The sequence below is a fragment of the Crassostrea angulata genome, chromosome 6 (genome assembly GCF_025612915.1).
Source record: "Crassostrea angulata isolate pt1a10 chromosome 6, ASM2561291v2, whole genome shotgun sequence".
NCBI lineage: Eukaryota > Metazoa > Mollusca > Bivalvia > Ostreida > Ostreidae > Magallana > Magallana angulata.
Genome location: NC_069116.1, coordinates 45,976,019 through 45,995,408, shown reverse-complemented (window position 1 = coordinate 45,995,408; position 19,390 = coordinate 45,976,019). Strand labels below are relative to the sequence as shown.

Genomic DNA, 19,390 nt, shown 5'->3' with positions numbered 1-19,390 from the left:
TGATGTGTTCTGTAAAAAATGTCAATGTCATAACGCCGAAGTCAAAGCTGTAGATAAGCATCGATTATAGACGAGAAAGATTCGAGGTATTCCGAAATCCGTGTAAAAGGTGTTCCAAAAAGGTGAAAAAAATGGTGATGACACAGGAATGTTTTGAAGGCGCTTGCCTTTGTTCATATCAGGGGTTAAAAAAAACCATGTAATTCATTCTATGTATTAATAAATGCCATAATTATCTTTTATCAATAGAAATTCATATCATATCAGTTATAATTGCAAATTATTGCCGCAAATGGTCAGCCATAAACATGACCGGAATCTAAAAAAAAAAGGGAAAATCTACTATATATAGTAGGTTTTCCGTGGTTTTCTGTGGGGGTGATCTGGCTATATAAAGGGGGAAAACCCACTATATAGCCAGATTTCCGTGGGGGAAAACTGCTATGTAGCTATTTTTACGGGGGGAAAACTGCTATAAAGCCATTTTTCCGGGGGGAAACATGGCTAGGGGGAAAAGGCACTATATAACACCGATATGAAAGTAACGACATTACAGAATACACACATAACCAGCATTTTGTAAATCTTGATCCTTTGCATGATTAACAGTTGTCATATAATCCAATTTGTGTTATTTAAAAAATAAAATGCTTTCTTTGGAGATTCATGGGGGATATGAGGGTGGCGACATTGCAAAAAATAAATAAATAAATAAATAATAATTTAAAACAAAATACTTAAACTGCGTTAGCGGATAACGCGGATTATGTATTTTTTCCCGCAATGATCGCTACCTGCATATTTAACCGGCATGAATCATTAAAAAAAATGCATTTTATTATTGATATTTACATCTTCCTTTTAACAAATTAATAAATGGATCGTAAAATGTCAGAAAATTAACTTAATTATTGTACGTTATACTGTACATCAGTACCTTAGCAAAAAGTATTCTAAACAGTCAAATATCGTCTCCTATGGGAATCTGAGTCTGACATTATCTTGATTATTTCACCCAGTCTGTCATTTTTCTGAGGTTGCTGAAGGTTTCAACCAATCGATAAACGGGGCGTATATATTGCAGATTGTCATTTTCTACAGAGCTATGAATAACGATATATTTCCGTAAGAAATAGAGGAATGCTACTTTCTGAGTATAATAGAATGATTCGTGGTCATACCATACAGTAAAGGCAGCGCAGATTACGTATTTCCCGTGCACCCCCACGGTCAAAATTACAAAGCGGTTTAAGACAGGTGTCTCAGGTAAAACCGCGTACTCCCGCGGTACCCAGAGTCGTCCAGCAAGTCAACAACGCGGTCTTGAAAAGGTGAACAAGGTATCGGACTGAAACGCGAGTTACCTCTCTCGACCAATAAATTGACAGCTACACGTAACTACATGTATATATCATTTTATTTAATGGAACTATCTAAAATAACATACGATATATTTTTAAAATGTGAAATTCATAGCGTGTGTTTAAATTCGTTCATCATTGCTATTTTATTTAGTTTTCTACAATCCATTCATATTGACGTAGCCTTTTCAAAAATTGGTTAAAGTACATGTATATTTAAAAGGCCGCACTTGTCTAAAGTGTGTTTTTAAAAAAAGAGTTATAGCCATGGATTTAGTACTTTTTCTTTATCAAAAAGTATGCGTACATTCATATATAACAATGTTCACGCTAATTAAATTTAGACCTTCGAACACTGGCAAAGAGCACGATGATAGGTATATTAGATTGGACAGTATTGTAATCTTACCCAGCGCTTAATTGTTTTCGTCGTTAGTAATAATTACATTGGTCCAAAGTGAAAACGTCCTATGAGTGAAAAATATACAAAGGAAACCGTCCAGTTTCATCCTACTCCAATGAATTAGGAGGGCTGGGTCGAGACCATTTTAAGGCTATATTTATTTCCTCCTAAAGAAGAACTCAATTAATGCTCAAATTTTAAAGGTAAAATGTTTGGATTTTCAGTTTGTTGGACAAAAACATAACAACAAAGTATAGTATACAGATCGTTAATTTGTTAACCACCGTATTTCTCTAACAGTGTACGGTGAAAATGTACAGTCACACCGTCACGGATCGGATTATTTACGGGATATATACATTGTCTAAGGTGTAGGCATGCGTAATGTAGTTTCGCTGGTGCTCACCAGTTGTGGGTTGGATTTTAAACTTTATCAGACCACTTTATTTTAAGCAATTGCAACCTACATTTTATATAGCTGATATACCTGAGACCACGTCACTATGTCTTATCTAATCAGTGTGACCAATGCAATATAATCGCGCCATATAACTGTTTAAACGAACAGGAAAATTACGAATTAAAAAAAATTTGCGCATATATTTTCCGGATAAAAGCACTCCAAAGTACTTCATTTTGTTCTTTATAGACTACTTTCATTTTTTGGCAATGTCCACAAATTACGGACATAAAAATGTTGTTGATGAGTCTGCGAGGAAACTGGTCGCAGTGATCACTGGTGGTAACTCGTAAGTATTAAAAAAAACCTTAAATTATGTTCCTTTAACATGGGGGAAAGTTTTGAATGTTATATCTGTGAACATCTGACCAAAGCGTATCAATGTAAACAATAACATGACACGAGCCATGATTTTCATGTTTACAAGAATATCTCGCTAATTATTTGACATGTTCTGGCATTCAAATTTTAATTGAGCATTAATGATTGCAAAAAAAAGTTATCAACAATATTAGCTGCAGGTCTGTAGCTCCCGGTCTGAAAAAAATTGGATGGACGATTCAAATTTTTTTCAGACCGGGAGGTACAAACCTGCAGCTACAACAGTAGAAGATTTTTATTTAAAGAAGATGTTAATTTTATTTATAATTATGTTATAGACATTGTTTATTTTCATGTGGAATTACAATGTAAAGCATCTTTATTTACAGGGGCGTTGGGCTAACGGCAGCAGAGAGGCTTCTAAGCTTGAACAATGGTGAAGGAATAGAAATCTGTTTGGTCTGTAGAAATAAGCAACGGGCAGAGGTTGCTAGATCTTCTCTTCTGAAATCTCATCCTAATGCTACAGTGGACATTGTCTTAATAGACACAAGTAGCATTGCATCTGTGATAAAAGGAGCCAAAGAACTTCGCATAAAGTAAGCACTTAACAGGTATCAAACAATTCTAATTTATACTATGCATTATATATACCTTTTGAATCAATGTTAATAGTGAGTGCATGTACATGCAGTCTTTGGATTTATTTGTTTAAGTTTTGGAAATTAAGATATGAAGTGGAGTTAGGAAGATAGATGAGGACTATATGTATATTTTTTGTCCCGCTATTTATAAATTTTCAAATTAAAAATGATATTCCCCCAAACCCCTTCTCCACACCTTATTTTCAGAATTTGATTAGCAAAGAAAAATATGGATCTTTATGAAACAAAAAACATTTTACAGTACTTATTTAACCCACTTTGGGACTCACAGAGAAATACAAATATAACACCCCCCCCCCCCCCCCAAAAAAACCCCTCATCACCCCCCCCCCCCCCCCCCCAAAAAAAAAAGACAACAACAAAAAAACAAAAAAACCCAGAAAAACAAAACAAAAACAACAACAACAAAAACCCCAAGAACCTGTTCTTCAATTTCTATAAATAATTTGAAAAAGAACTTGTATTGGATTCTTTAATACCAAAATCGTAGATTCCTATCCAGGAAAAGAGCATGTTAGGCAATCTCACAGCTTATAAAACCAGAAATCTTAATCAAGAGAAAGCTCTTGGATCGTGAGAGGGCCTTTTGAAAGCAATGCATATATTGATTGAATTTTCTTGGTTGCTTAGCTTCTCAGGTATTTGTTTGACACTAAGATCAAGGTCATGCCCACTCAGTCTGGCCTAGTGTATGGTTGACAAATTTATTATTTATTTGTTTTAAAAAAGAATTTGCAAAATACATGCAACACAATCTTATCACATAGATTCAAGGTACAACAACACTACACTTTTAAGATATTAAGGATATGAAAAAAGTATTTATTCACGTCTTAATTGTAGTAAAGAATTGATAAGCAATTTAACTGCTTTGACAGCATTTAATTAGGAGGCTTGTCATAAAATGGGAAAGACAGCAAGGGAAGACATTGAGAACAGAATATGTGAATGCAAGTTTTTTTTCAGAAATACCTGAATTCATACCAATATACATGTACACATATATAATACTGGTACAATTATAAAAGTATTTTTTAGTGTTGTACATGTATACATAAGAATTTGAAGTTCACAATTATTGATTTCAAAGGGTGCAGATTATCATCAATCATGTATAAATACCAGCATTATTTTGCTTCTAATTTGCCGTATATAATTCATTTGTAAATATAAAGGATGACAGTCAAAATTTCCACAATAGAGATTTTTGATGAATATAATGAATTAGTTTTGTTAATGTAACAAAAACCAATTACCCCGGTACATGCATAGGAAAGAAGAATCAAGATAAGACCTTTTTTTTTTTAAAGTTAACTATTCTTATGTGTACATTTTCTGTAGAATGGAATTAAATTCTTTTTATTCATATACACGTGGTTCTAAAATCTAAACAGAGGGACCGTACAAAAAATTTCACAGTAATTTGACTTTCAAATAGCAGTGACTAGAATTTCGTTAAAAAGTTATCAAGAATGGAGAGAAAAATTATGTAAATGCTTGCCATGGCTTCCTTAACTGAAAATAATCTAAAGATGAGAAATAAGAAATTAATGAAAAAAATGTTTTCAGTCTGTTCATTTGCAAGGTGTTAAAAATATAGGAGTAATAAGATGCATCTAATTGACGATAGTTTTGTGCTTGCTCAAGGTCATTGGACGTAGGCAGTACCCTAGGCGATTTGACAGATTACCAGGAATGATCTTGTGAAGTCTTAGACTAGAAAATTTATTCTGGAATACTTTTTTGTGAAATTCCAAGGGTTTATCTATTATTCCAAGGGAATAAGAATAAATAAATAAATGATTAATTTCTGAACAATCCTTGTACATATACATGCAGTTACAATGCACTTTATTTAGCGGAAACTGTTTTCTATAATGAAAAAAAAACTTGCTAAATGAAACACAGCCAATTTATGTCATACGTTCACAATAATTCACTACTGTATGCAGAGTAATTTTCGCCTAATGTAATTTTTGCCCTTCTACACTTGCAAACAGTTTCGCCCAGTTTTGAATTTGCCTAGACACAGACTTTATATATATGATATTTTAGATCCATGTTCATCTCAGACAAACTTTACCGTACAGTAAATGTTGGGTGCTGTAGAATGAATACATGTATCTTTCAATGTGTTTATAAATATCAAACTTTTGGGATCTGTATATAAGGAAAATAATCACTCTCATTTTACCTTCGCCCCTGATGTAAGAGGACAAATTAAAGACGGTGAAATTATTAATTTTCATGCCCCTCCATAAAATGGCTGGGGCATAACGGATCATTCCATCCTTTCATCCATCATTCCATCATGATTAAATTTTCTTTCATTATCTTGACAACAGACGAGCACATTCATCTCAAATTAGATTGATGGATATGTCATAGAATTACGCAGTTCAAGTTTAATCTTGTTTCAGGTATGATGATTTTGGACAGAGTTATGCTTCTTTGAATAAGAAAAAAAAAAGAAATTTTTAGTTTTTGATACTTAAATTTTTGAAGGAATGTATGCATTATATAAAGTTAAGATTGCATGTATAGTTATTTCACCAGAAAATACAGGTAAAGTTCAAATTTGGTCCAGGTTTGATGATTTTAAACAGAGTTGTAACCTTGGAATTTAGAAAAAAATAAGAAAATTTTAGTTTCTGCTCTCTAACTTTTGAAGGGATGTAAACAGTATATATTAAGTTAAAATTGTATATACAAATATTTATCAGAAAATACAGGTCAAGTTTGAATTTGGTCCAGGTCCAATTTTTGACTGAGTTATGCCCCTTAAAAAAAGAAATTAAAAAAAATTCCGTTTCCACTCTCTTACTTTGAAGGAATGTGTATACATGTAAAGTTGATATTGTTTATACAAACATTTAACAAGAAATTGGAAGTCAATTTCAAAATGGTCAAGGTCCAAACTAAGCTGTACGTGTCTGGCAATATTCAAGATGGGAAGAAAATGCAAAGTGTATAGAAGAGCAAAAAACATGGGGGGAAAATAACCATGTATACATTATATTGGAGAAAGTGCCCTGTTTACTACATTAATTACAATATATAAATTCAGTAAGTTTATTCACATGTTTACATGTACTTTAATATTTGCCTGACAAATGTATAACTCAATGTGTGGGTGTTGAAAGTGAATGTCGTAATTGTGTTCGAGTTCATCACCTTTAAAACCACAATGGTTGCATGTAGATTGCACATAGAAAACAGAAATGTAGGCGGCTCGGTCTGTTTGTTGGTCATAGTAATTCAGTTCATGTCGGTGCTTGGCTTGAATTAATTGGCGTAACTTCAGAATCCGCCAGTGTAATCATTATGTAATTATTGTAATGAAGTTAAATGACATAAAACCACAGATAGGACTCTGCTTTATGGGTTTGTCGTGTTCATTAGCATCAGTTCTGATGTTTCTTCAGGGTTCATTATTTTATTTTTAATCCACAAAGAAATCAATGCATGACTCTCTATGTCTCTCTCTCTATCTTGCTTCAGTAAGCATAACTTGTTTACCGCAAGTCTGTTGTGTGTTGTATTTAGTACATGTTCTCGTTAGTTCAGTGAACTACTCGCTTGGCAAAAATGTTATTGGTTAGAAATTAATTAAATGGATTCAAAATTTTATATTGATCTTAAAATGATTTTTTAAAAATAAATTTAAAGGTTAAAGTTGCTACTGTATCTAAAGTTGATCTTTACTGTGAATGTATTTTATGTATGTAGAACTTCAAGTACTCATCAGAGGTTTGGTTTTGTATGTTATTGAAATGATAATATTTTCAAATATACATATGTTTAAGGCCACCCAAAGTTAATTCTACATTTATAATGTCACTTCTAAATACCAAACCTATGAGGGAGGGCAATAAAAATAAAACAAAACAAAATTTTCAAACAAATGATTTCTTTTCTCTTACATGAATACAAATACAGTAAGTATTCAAACCACATGTTGGTTGCTTCTTTAGTAATGGCCTTTCTTTTAAGAGATTTTTTTCTGATAATACCATTGAGTATCAGATTTATACCCCATAATGTACTCTAAACATTTCAAATATCTATAGATTTCAGTATTTTAATAAAATCAAATTGGAATTAAAATAAAGGTTTGTTTGGTTGTTTTAAAACTCAATTTCTCCTCATCGATAACCTGCATGCACTGGGTATGTTAAACATAAAATTAACTTTGGACAGCCTTATGTAGAAAATAATTGTAAGTGTAGTCAATTAAATGAAAATTAAATGAAACATTTAACAAAATCATGCAGACACAATTTTTATTGAGTACAGAGTATTGAAAAGAGAAAGTCGTTTTTACTTCTTACATGAACCACAGTAGCAAAATTTTGACAGGTAAATTTCTAGTGGTAGGTGGCAACCTACATTTCTAAAGATTGCCAATACGCAAACATTAATTTCACTTGTACATGTATGGTGTACGTTTTTCACTAAGGATCCTTGAAATGCTAAGTTTATTTTACTTTGCCTAAGTTATGCAGATGTACTGGTACATGAAATCTAAATTCAATTTTCAGATATCAGCATGTGGACTTTCTCTACCTCAATGCTGGCGCCTTTTTGGTCAGACGCGGCATCAACTGGTCACACATGATGAAGGAAATCTTTGACAGTGATAGTCCAGGACAGTATGTATCATAAAAGAAAAATATGTTAAGTGACATTTAGTGACATTCAGCACTGAAAGATTGAGATGAAGGCAAAACTCATTAAGAAAGCACCACCTATCAAACATTTCTTCTTTGTATAGGATTTGAACTTTGAAAACCATTTCTTGTATATATTTGAATTTTGATAACATAAACACAAGTATTTGGTATTCTGTGGATATGTTGAAATGCGATTAGATGAGGCCACTTGTTTGGCTTTCTTTTTTCTAACCCTTAGTTACATCTCAAAACCCCAGATATCTGAGTTTTCACGTACTCTGTCCATGGGAGTTGCTAACTTATTGAAACAAGCATTCTGAGAGCATTGCATAAGCAATACACGTTCCCTACCAGTTTTTTTTATTCTATGAAAGCTTCGAAGCATACATCTATTTCAAAAGTATTATAAACAAGATGTTGTGCTTTAATCAGAGATAAAAGAACAGAGGAAATTCAAGCTACATAGTTGGTATAGAAATTAAATTAAAAATGGATAAAATAATACTCTTCATTATATCTCCAGTAATTTCGCCAAGTCCATTAAGTATTTGCTGGAAGAAATTTGTAAAAACATTGCACGATTATAACAAATCCGATTGTAACAATACAAAAAACCCTGTTGATTAAATTAACAACACAATGCTTGACACTATTTTACAGAACTTATTTGTTTGTTAGAAACAAGAAAAGGAATGGTACAAGTAATGCACGATATTACTACTGACTATACATATCCTCGTTTTCTCAATACACTCAGAACCCGATAATGAACCCAAACATTAAAAAAATGGAATATAAAAAATTGATTTTCTCACAAATATGTCAACCAGATGCTACAAAAGTGTAAACTTGATCTGTAGTTTGACATGTTCAGCAAGTTTCATATTATTCCTCAAACGCATAAAGAAAAAAAGTGTGGGAAACTGAAGTGGGACGGACAGACAGATGGACAGACAGACTGACGGATGCAGAAGAAAGCTACATATATTGTCCCCTCCGGTGAAACATGGGGGGGGACTAATAATGAGGTTCAAATGTTAATTGGCTGGTAAAGTAATGACTACATGCACTTTTTTTTGCATTTTGTGCTTGTGTTCAATGCTGGTTCTTGCTTACAGGAAGATTTTACACATGTTCAGCACTGGTGATGGTTTGCTACTGCAGAGGGATAGCTTAACCAATGAAGGACTCCAACAGGTGTTTGCCACCAATTTATTCGGCCATTATGTTTTAGTAAGCATCACATTGTCTGCTGTGGTTTCATCAATTATGGACATTGATTTTTTGAATCAAGTTAAATTTTCAGTTTTGAAGATATGTGATTTTGAAACAAAAGTCTCATCAATAAAATCATTTTGTGTATAGACTCGGCTAAGATATCCATGAAAATTGATGTACAATGAACCTTGATGAAACCACAGTATCTGAATTTGGAAAAATTGTTTCAAATTTTATACAGTAAAACACGGTTATAGCGAATACGATTATAATGAATTGACGCTTACAGCGAAGTGACTTTCATTCCCTGTAACTAAATAACATGTTGTAAACTTGACTGATATAACGAATTACGCTTATTACGAAGCAAAATCGCCCGTCCCTGGCACTTCGTTATAACCGTGTTTTACTGTACTTATATACATACCTAATTAGTATGTCTGAATATACACAAGGTTCATCACACTGGATGACAATAAGTTATTATATAAATTATTTAATGGCACAACTATAATTAGAATTTTTTATGCCTGACATTCCTTGTCTGGAGCTAAAGTTCACTCCCCTTGGCACAATCTGGCTCATATTTCACCCACAGTGTGCTTAGGGGTGAAGGATGTGAAGTGACATTGAACCATATATCTATACAAAGGTAAAGGTAAAATAACAAGAAGAACTAAGTGTTAAATGCTTGTCCAGACCAAATATTATTTTAGAGTACCATTTGGTAAAGGATTTGTCAAGACCTTTTTGACCATATACTGTAGATTCCTTATTTTTTGGTGAATTTTTATCCTTATCTCTTATAGCTAGTTTTCAACTCTCAGAAAATGAAAGAAAGATTCTAAAAGATTTTATCCTTATCTCTTATAGCTAGTTTTAAACTCTCAGAAAATGAAAGAAAGATTCGAAAATCTGCAAGGGGTGCTTCTCTGGATTTTGTGCATATATTAATACCTCACGTTAAATTTGAAATCTATAGTATTACATACGTCACCCTAGACCAATCTTGTTTTTTATGTACCAGAACCTAATTTTTCTTTTAGGTGAGAGAGCTAGAGCCTCTTCTTGGGAAGGAATCCCCATCCCAAGTTATATGGACATCATCGAGGGCCAGCATAAAGTCTTCCTTTAATGTAAATGATATTCAGCACAAGAATGGGTAAGTTTATGGTTAACACAGGTATATACCAATGTGCTGTGGGTAAGAACAACATTGTAATTATTTTTAGAGTTCTTGACCAAGCAGAAGTTATACCCATGCAAACAGAAAATCCGAAAAATCTTATCACATTCAAATTCATTCACATCAACAGTATTAAGAAAGTAAAACAGAATCTCCAAATTAATTAGCTAATTTCAGTAAACTTACTTTCTTACTCAGGAAAATTGATTGATTTTCGTTTATAATTAACTGAAATTCATTTATGACATTTAATTTTCTTTCTGTCTGAAAAAAAAAACTTGATCAAAGCAGAGTCTTCAGGAAATTCTGTTTCTACTCTGTATGTGGTTTCAGCCCCTAAGCTTATCAATTGTTTAGTTTTAATTAATGTATTTGTATAACCACAACATTTTTAGCTCTTCTGAGCCAAAGACTCAAGTGAGCTTTTCTGATTAAAATCTGTCTGTTGTTGCTGCTGTCTTCATTGTTGTCAACATCATAACTTATCACTTTTTCATCTTCTTCTCCGGAACCACTTTGCCAATATCAACCAAACTTGACACAAAGCACCCAAAGCATTCTTTTCAAAGGGGAGATAATTTAAAAAAGAGTGAAGATTTTAAAATCTTCTCCAGAACCAAATTGCCTATAATAATCAAACTTTACATTAGCTTCATGATATATAGTTGATTTAAATTTGCTCAAATCATGACCCCAACTTTTTTTCCTATTGAATCTTTCAAAAAGTTTAAATTCAGAATTTGATCTCTTCTTCTTATCAATTTTGTATGAATAAAAATGTACGTCAAACTCCTGTTTCGTCGCTGAAGAGTAGATGAATTGCTGCTCACATTATTGCCTGGCTTAATGCTCAGAGTTTTTAGCTATTCATCTGAACATTCAAACCCAAGCAAAACTGTGAACAAAATGATCATATGAGCAGCTACAAGAAAAATAGACATATCAGTGTGAAAAGGAAAAAAAAAGGAAAATCTTTTTATTCGTTTTTGTGAAGTACCTTGTATTAATTTGTTAAAGTACAACATGCATCTTACCTACCAGGTAAGTGTAATGTCAGATATTATCAATTTGAAAAGAAGTGAAAAATTGGATAGTTTTATTATCCATTTTTAGTTTTTATGATACAAACTTAAATTCCTATTTAGTAAAGCTTATTCATATTTTTGAGGTCTAATTTCCTAATTAATTCATTTTTAGGCAATAAAAGTTATACGTAGAAACCGTCCCCTCCACTTTTTTGGGAAAGACTTTTAATTGAATTAATTTCAATGATCTTGAAAGTGTGTATTGTAAACATCTAACTGTTGATTATTAAAGGTTTGATTATTCTGAAATTGTTTTTCCTCTGAAAAATACTGAAACTCATAAGTAGTTAATAGAATTATAATAGCTGAGATCTCAATACCAACTTAGCACCAATGTTTAGGTGTCCCAGAGATAAAAAAAAAAGCTAGAAAACGGTATTGTATGAATCAAGGAAAAATATGTTGACTGGGAGTATTTCTTAAAATAAAAGTTATTACTTGTCTTATCTTCACCAAACTTGCATGGATGATGCATCTAGACCTACTTATGGACTTAAAAGACTTGGATGCTGAATCTGGGCCATGAATTTATGATGCTGGAGGAGGTTAAGGTTTTTGGAGCAGCCCGAGGTTAAGGTTTTTGGTGCAGGTGCCCTTTGATAGCAATATCTAAGTTACTACTGGTCCTAACTTCACCAAACTTGCATGGATGATGCATCTTATACTTATGCACTTGAGAGGCTTGAATGCTGAATCTGAGCCATAGGTTTCGGATGGTGGATGAGGATAAGAATTTTGAAGCTTGCTAAAGTTTTTTGGAGCAGGTGCCCTTTGACGACTACCGGGTATATCTTTCTTACTATTTGTCTTTACTTCGCCAAACTTGCATTGCTGATGCGTCTTATGATACACCATCATGATGAGCAGAAGTAAGTTTTTTAAGTTGTTTGACTTTTGGGAAAAAAACTCTCCTCTATTACTTTCATGGATCAGATAACATGTTTGTTGTTAAATGATATAACATTATACCTATGATATAGTACTATATGATATGATACATTATTGTGTCATTTGACACAAAATTTTATCATAAATATTATATTGAAAAATATTATATAATATGATATGAAATTGTTTCAATGTTTTGTATATCATATGATATTATATCATAAGATATAATAATATATGATATTGTATCTTATATGATATTGTATAATGTGATTTACAATTGGTTTTATTATCGTTTCAACATAATTCCTTTTTAATGTTACGATACATTTCCTGAAAACTATGGAATGGAATGCAGGTAATGACATCAAAGTTGATTTTGATTTCATATCGTATGAAGTTCAGAGAAGTGACTTTCTTTGCATCACTGTGAAATCATTCGGGAAGACTAAACATGCTCGCATAAGTCAATTTTAGATTGCCCCTATTCAACCAATCCAATCTTACCTCAACTCTAAAAACAGGTTGATTTTCTTCGTGATCTAACCAACTCTTATCTGTAGAATTTTTTATGTATACAACATGATGATTGTAGAATTCTTGTTTTCTAGGCAAGATCCATATGGTTCTTCAAAGTTTGGGATTGATGTTATGAGTGTGGCTTTAAATGAAAGATTGAACAAACAGGTATAGTATGCCAATGAATCATGTCAGACAAAGAAATCTCTCTCTCTCTCTCTCTCTCTCTCCCCCCCCCCCAAAAAAAAAAACAACAAAACTCACAGTCACATAGTTCTTCACAAGTTCTTAGAATGTTGTTTACTTAGGGTTTAAGTTGTCAAATTTGGATTGTTATAAAGTAAAATCATGAGTAAAAATTGTTCTAAACACAAAAAATACTTTAAAAATTTATTATTATTGACATAGCTAGAATTCGATGTTTTAACTTTATAATGGAATTTAGATCAAATGAAAATATGAACTTATAGCAAAACAGATGATTTTTGGTCATTGACCTACTTTTCTGAAAGTGAAAAATCACACTACAATCAAAGGTCTATAACATACAATTGAGGATTTTTTTTTCATTATTGTCAGTGGAATTTTTTTTCATTCTGAGTAAACATCATCCTTAAGGTTGGTCGCAGGTTAAAATTTTGCAACCTCTGCGCAGGGTATTGCGCATTACTGTTGTAAAGCGCATATGCAAACTTAAGTAAATGTTCACATATACAGTTTATCATGTAAATTTTTATTTAAACTAAATACCTATCATAAAAATTATTTTTAGTGAAATAAATCGTAAGAACAATGTTCAGAAGTATTTTAATCATTTTGCTGCTACTTCAAAATCAATGTTATTATTAATAAAGTCGGTATCAATACCTTACGATGATGTCAGTTAAGACTTTGACGCAACAATTGATAATAATAAACGTTGTGCATTTTTTATTGCAGCGTCAATAATTAATAAAAATATAATTTGCAAAATGAAAACATATGCGCGATACTCTCATGTTCTGTGTGAGTGGAAATTAGGTATTTTTTTTGTCTATTACATATTAAATTTTTGATTCGTAAACATCCTTTTATTCCATACAATTCTATAGGTACATTTGTAAAATGGCTGGCACGACACGTTTATAGGACCAAACTATGAGGGCGGATAGCATAAAAACTATTTGGTCAAATTTGTTTCAATTTGGCATAAAGATAACTTATATGTTATCCTTCCATTGCTGAAAATTAAAAGAAAATCATATGTTTTTAATTTTTTACATACGAAATTGAAAATGAAAACCCCCTTTTTCCTATTTAATCCTAGATAAAATGTCAGGAATGATTTGGACATTAGACCAAAATTGGAGGGCAGCTAACAGATAAACTATCCGGTCAATTTACCTTATATTTTGCAGATAGTTTACTCAGAAGCTGATCTTTCACTGTAAAAAAAATTAAAGGGAATGTGTGAAAAAATCTCCCCCGAGACTCCTTAAACAAGAGTATGTGAAGATTTTAAAATTCACGCAATATAAAAATACTGGTTTTAATTAGAGATACTCCTTATAAATTTTTTTTCAAAGTATTGCATTGAATGAAAGAACTTGCTTTATGTACTTTTGTAAAAAAAATATGTGGAAGTCTAATTAATCATACTCACAAAAAAATGTCCATGCTAAGACAGACCCAGGGAACAATGTTCTGGGCTTGTTTTTTGAATGAGATTCTTTATTTTTTCAATTCAAAAATAGATTTCAGAAAATTTAATCAATTTTGTGTCTTGGAAGATTACTGGTATTAACTGTTGATTATCATGCAAACACACCATGAATAGACCAAAGGAGCACAAAATTAAAACCATCGTTTGTTATGTTCGGAGAAAATCTAGGAATAGTTTTCTGGAAGATTATGATTATGGTAATCTCAATGACGCAGTAGCCTAGTTAGTTTTAATAGGGCATGTTTAATACAGGTTAAACGTTTTTGTGACATCACTGATATGGAGGAATTTTTTATTCCTGAAGTGATTTTGCAAACTACACTGTAGTTATTTTTTTATCAGCATACAATTTTATGAAGTACCATATCTTAAAACACTGTATGGATATGCAATCATTAAATGGTAAAAATATTAACAGAATAATGAAATCAATAATTTAGTCTTCTGAGCTTCTGATTTTTGATATTCTACATAGTCATAGCTAAATCTGTTTTAAAGTAAATAAATGTAAACAAATCGTATTATTTTGTATTATGAGGAATGTCTAAGAAATGCTGAAGGAGCAAAATTTTTCATTTTTTCTGATACTAAAGGGTTCTCTGGGGATTTGATGTTGTTTTTCAGAATTATGTGAATCATACAGCTAGGTTAAAATTTAATTTTATTTGAATTCAATTTTATTGATCAATAATAGCAATAAAGAACAAGATAAAGTATATCACATAAGACAGTAGAAATATTCAGATCATTACATGCTTTTAACATTGACACAAATTTCTTATGACCAAAAAAAAGGAGAAACTTTATCACATGTACATATATATTAAATGAAGTTGTAAAAACAATGAAATCTTGAATACAATGGATATGTTGAAGTGATTTGTAAGTCCCAACCACTTATTTTGTCTAGTATTTTATCTTGGATATCTCGAATACTCGGATATCTAGAAGATTATAAACAGTCCCATTAAGTTTGAGTTAAGGAAGTTTGACTATATTAGACTACTACGCTTTTTTATCATCGAGTCCAAATTCTTTGAAATAAACAATTATAGGTACCATATTTAAGAAGTTACCTGACCTTGCTTAAAAGTGGATTTTATGAAGAGAGAATAATACAAGCTGATGTAGGAGTAAAATTATACTGCCTTCATCAACATCCAGGTTAAAACAAACCCCAACACAATTAATTCCAAATTACATGCTTTCAAATACTGCCATGATTTGGACTCCAATTTAAAACATAAGTTAACAGTTGCAACACATTCAAATTCTTTTTATCTATTTGTATTGAAAATGTTGAACAAATTTCTAACTACTTCAAAATACATGTACATTACATTAAAAGGAAATATGAAAAATCTTACCACAGTGAAATTCTCTCTCGATCATCTCTGAATATCTAAGCCGCAAAATTGAATTGAACAATTTTTTCCCCTGAAATTCATGATATACCTTGAAATTTTTTTTTTTTACCATTTTCCTTCCAATTTTTTTTATTATTATTATTATTTGGAACTGGTATAAATTAGCACAGGAAAATCTGCCGAGGATAGTTAACAAAGACGTAATGACAAGCCTCCCCACTCATTACACCTGCATGGTTGAAATTAATCACGCAGCCGGGAGCCCAATTTGTTGGTCGGATTCCATGATTGTTGAGTAACTCTGATTTATTTTGTCTTGTTAGGAACAAAATCATGCAGCCTCTCCAATCAGCAAAGATGCCTAGCTGTCCTTGTGTTTTTGTTATTTTTTGTTTAGTTTGGAATTACATTGTTTTTTTTTTAATTAAAATGTTGTCAACTGTATTTTTTGTGTGTATGTGGTTAGACAATCAAAGTCTGTAGCAATGTTCTTTTTATGGTTCTGTTAAACCTATTAATAAAGTTTTTTTACTTATACATATACAAATGATTTGACTTCTCATTAGCCAAAAAAATATAGCTTTTAACAAGTGTCTGTATGAATTAATAGTTGTCAATCATGAATAAGATTACATGTAATGATGTTCATTAATTTCCGTGAAGTTCATGTACTGCAGTAATTACACTGTCATATCTTAGATAATTTTTTTCAGTGCAATAATATTTTTACTAATGAATCGTCATTATATGTTAATCAATTTTAACGTGATAGGGTTTTCATTTTAATCAGGACCAGTATAATTAAAATGAAGGGGAGACGCTTGAATCTTACTTGCATGAATATTGATTTGATAGAGAGCATTACTCCTGCAAATATGTCCATACAAGTTTAAAATCTTCAACAATAAAATTATGATTAAAAGTAAGGGAGCTAGGAAAGATTTCAACAGTCAAACATATTAGCATCAATTTCATTGAATGAACATAGTTAGAATTGTTTGAGAAAAAAAGATTAATTTCATAAAATTATTGCAATACTGGTACAAGAACTCATGAATTCATGTTTACGAAGGACCCTTCTTTCACATGGAGTGAAAGTGTTAAATGATCGTTGTATCGCTGTATGTTTACAGCATTTAATGAGCTGTAAATGTATTATATTTGGCGTGTACGATATTTGGCAGACATTAGTTTTTGAACAAGTTGGCATGAATTTGAATTAGCGTGTTCCTCAATGTGACTATACTGATATGGCATTTAGCGATGAACTTGATTTAGTGGAAGCCGCATTCCGCCAAAAGCGCTAAATAGATACACAGCCAAATGTAGTACGTTGACAGTAATCTATTGTTACTTTACAGAACATCTACTCCCACACATGTTGTCCAGGCCTAGTGCTCACAAACTTGACCAGTGCTATTTTCCCCATGTGGATCTGGTATATACTGCTGCCTTTCTTTCTACTTGTAAGTTATAAGCATACACCAAATCAAGAATCAATCCAATTCTTTTTAAATGCTTTTTATACATGCTTTAAATCATTTACATGTAGGTGCATGTATTTTGATCTTGTCAGCAGCCATCTTGTGAAGCTGCATATTCTTCATAGTTAAAGCAGAAACTTAATATGAAAATAATGAAAATTGATAAAATTCTTCATTATTATGAGAGTGGGATAGTGAAATTTCACCTGGGGACAACTAATTATTATGGTCTCAGATGTGACTGTGCAAGGTCCTAGATTAAGAATCTTGGCCTCGATTGTTCAAAATATATAAAACGTCAATAGGAAATAGTTTTAAAAAATTCATCTCAAGTTTTTTCATTGTTACTGTTTCTGTTGTAATTTTGATGTGTTATTTTTGACAATATTCATTTTCTTGTCAAAATTTCTGTTTTTCAATTCTCTTATTATTTACATCACAAAAATGAGGGTCAATAAACAATAAAAAACCCAAAAAAAACAACCAAAGAAAATGTGGCTGTCTATCATATATTTTTCATATAAATTAATATAACTAACAAATTCATTTATGCACCAACTTTTATTTTATTGATATGTGAAGTTTCTTTCCATTTAATGAAAAGGTATTTTTGTTACTTGATTTTAAAAACAACATGGTTTGTCACCAATGAGCACGGTAATGTTCAAAACATGACATCAAGATGATGGAAGCACAGTTCATAGTTATACCTTATCTTTATATTACGCTTAGTCTCTTGTGCCTTTCACCATACGATTTTGAAATATTGAAACAAAAAAATGTTTTTTGGTTGTTTAGTGTTGAAAATGATCTCTTTGAGTGAAAGCATAAATCTTTGAAGTATAGATATAACAGTAATACTGTGATTTGGGTGACTGTATTGGTTTTCTTGGAGTTTTCATGTGATTATTAATATTTCAGATGAGAATTCTCATTTCCAATTTCAACATGACACCTTACAATGGCTCAGAATCACTAGTAAGTTTATCACAGATTTTGATATAGTAACAGTTGTTTTTTTTTAAGTTCCTTATGAAACCATTAGCATGGTTAGTTACAACTTAATTGGCAGATTTTTTTTCATGTATTTTACAGTGTAAATGTTCACATTGAGAGCATCGGTTTACATTAAAATCATAAAAAATATGTGAAATTTTTTATGCAGGTTTGGTTATCCCAACAAAATCCGAAAAAACTAGATCCAATGGCCAGATATGAAAGCAACACTTCCTTTCTTTGGAAAAGATATGTATCATCCAGAAAGGTTTGTATACACACTTAAGAAAGATGTCTGTTTCCTTAAGGGTCTTCCACACCCTGGGACTTATGCTTTTTATAACAGTATGTCATTGATAAATTTAATTGCTTTGGGAAATTGTTTACACCAATAGATTTGTCAGACTTTGTAGTGCAGTGTAAACATCAGTAGGCTACTGTCCTTCAGATCCTGTGTTTGAATCCTGGAGGGATTTATGTTAACATGTACTAGTATGCAGCATTTTTTTGAAAATTGTGTCCTTTTCCTCCACTCCCCTCAAATAAAAAATTCTATTTGTTTCTGACCTTTCAGACTTTTTGACCTGTTAGAGTATCTTTTCTTTTAAAAAATTTCAAGTTTTTGCATGTTTAAGAAACTTTTATCAAAGGTGTGGAGGACCATTAAATGAAAACCTTTGAAGGAAAATAAAAAAAAATCCAGTGCATTAGCTAATTATGGTATATTGATAAGATGTATAAATGAATTGTTTTCAGCTTCCTGTGGACAAGGACACTTGTGATCAACTGTTCAAGGAATGTGACTCTCTGTATCAGATGTTTAAGAGAGGAGAAACTATAGATAATATAGATAAATAGCAGACCTGTACAAGAACCTCAGTCTTTCATGTTTGAATTGAACCTCAGTCAATGTGGACAAGAACCATGGTTAAACCGGTTCATTGTACATGCATATACCGTGTACATGTACAATGATTTCAGAGATCCAATGAATTTGCTCAGAATTTATTGTATTACTTTTGTTTATACTTTTTCTATATATATTTTTTTTATGTACGGGTA

The 19,390-nt window shown here is 31.7% G+C and overlaps 1 protein-coding gene across 1 annotated transcript in view; it reads left to right on the top strand.

The window, feature by feature from the left end:
- Positions 1 to 2,278: 2,278 nt before the first annotated feature.
- Positions 2,279 to 19,390, top strand: part of LOC128187796 (trichohyalin-like) — a 34,966-nt gene continuing 17,854 nt past the window's right edge. Inside the window, exons 1-10 of the mRNA XM_052858395.1 lie at positions 2,279 to 2,513; positions 2,935 to 3,144; positions 7,752 to 7,862; positions 9,002 to 9,116; positions 10,148 to 10,263; positions 12,872 to 12,947; positions 17,210 to 17,314; positions 18,254 to 18,310; positions 18,498 to 18,596; positions 19,085 to 19,146. Coding sequence (XP_052714355.1) covers positions 2,434 to 2,513; positions 2,935 to 3,144; positions 7,752 to 7,862; positions 9,002 to 9,116; positions 10,148 to 10,263; positions 12,872 to 12,947; positions 17,210 to 17,314; positions 18,254 to 18,310; positions 18,498 to 18,596; positions 19,085 to 19,146 — 1,031 coding nt within the window. The 5' untranslated portion in view covers positions 2,279 to 2,433. The remainder of the gene's footprint in view (positions 2,514 to 2,934; positions 3,145 to 7,751; positions 7,863 to 9,001; positions 9,117 to 10,147; positions 10,264 to 12,871; positions 12,948 to 17,209; positions 17,315 to 18,253; positions 18,311 to 18,497; positions 18,597 to 19,084; positions 19,147 to 19,390) is intronic.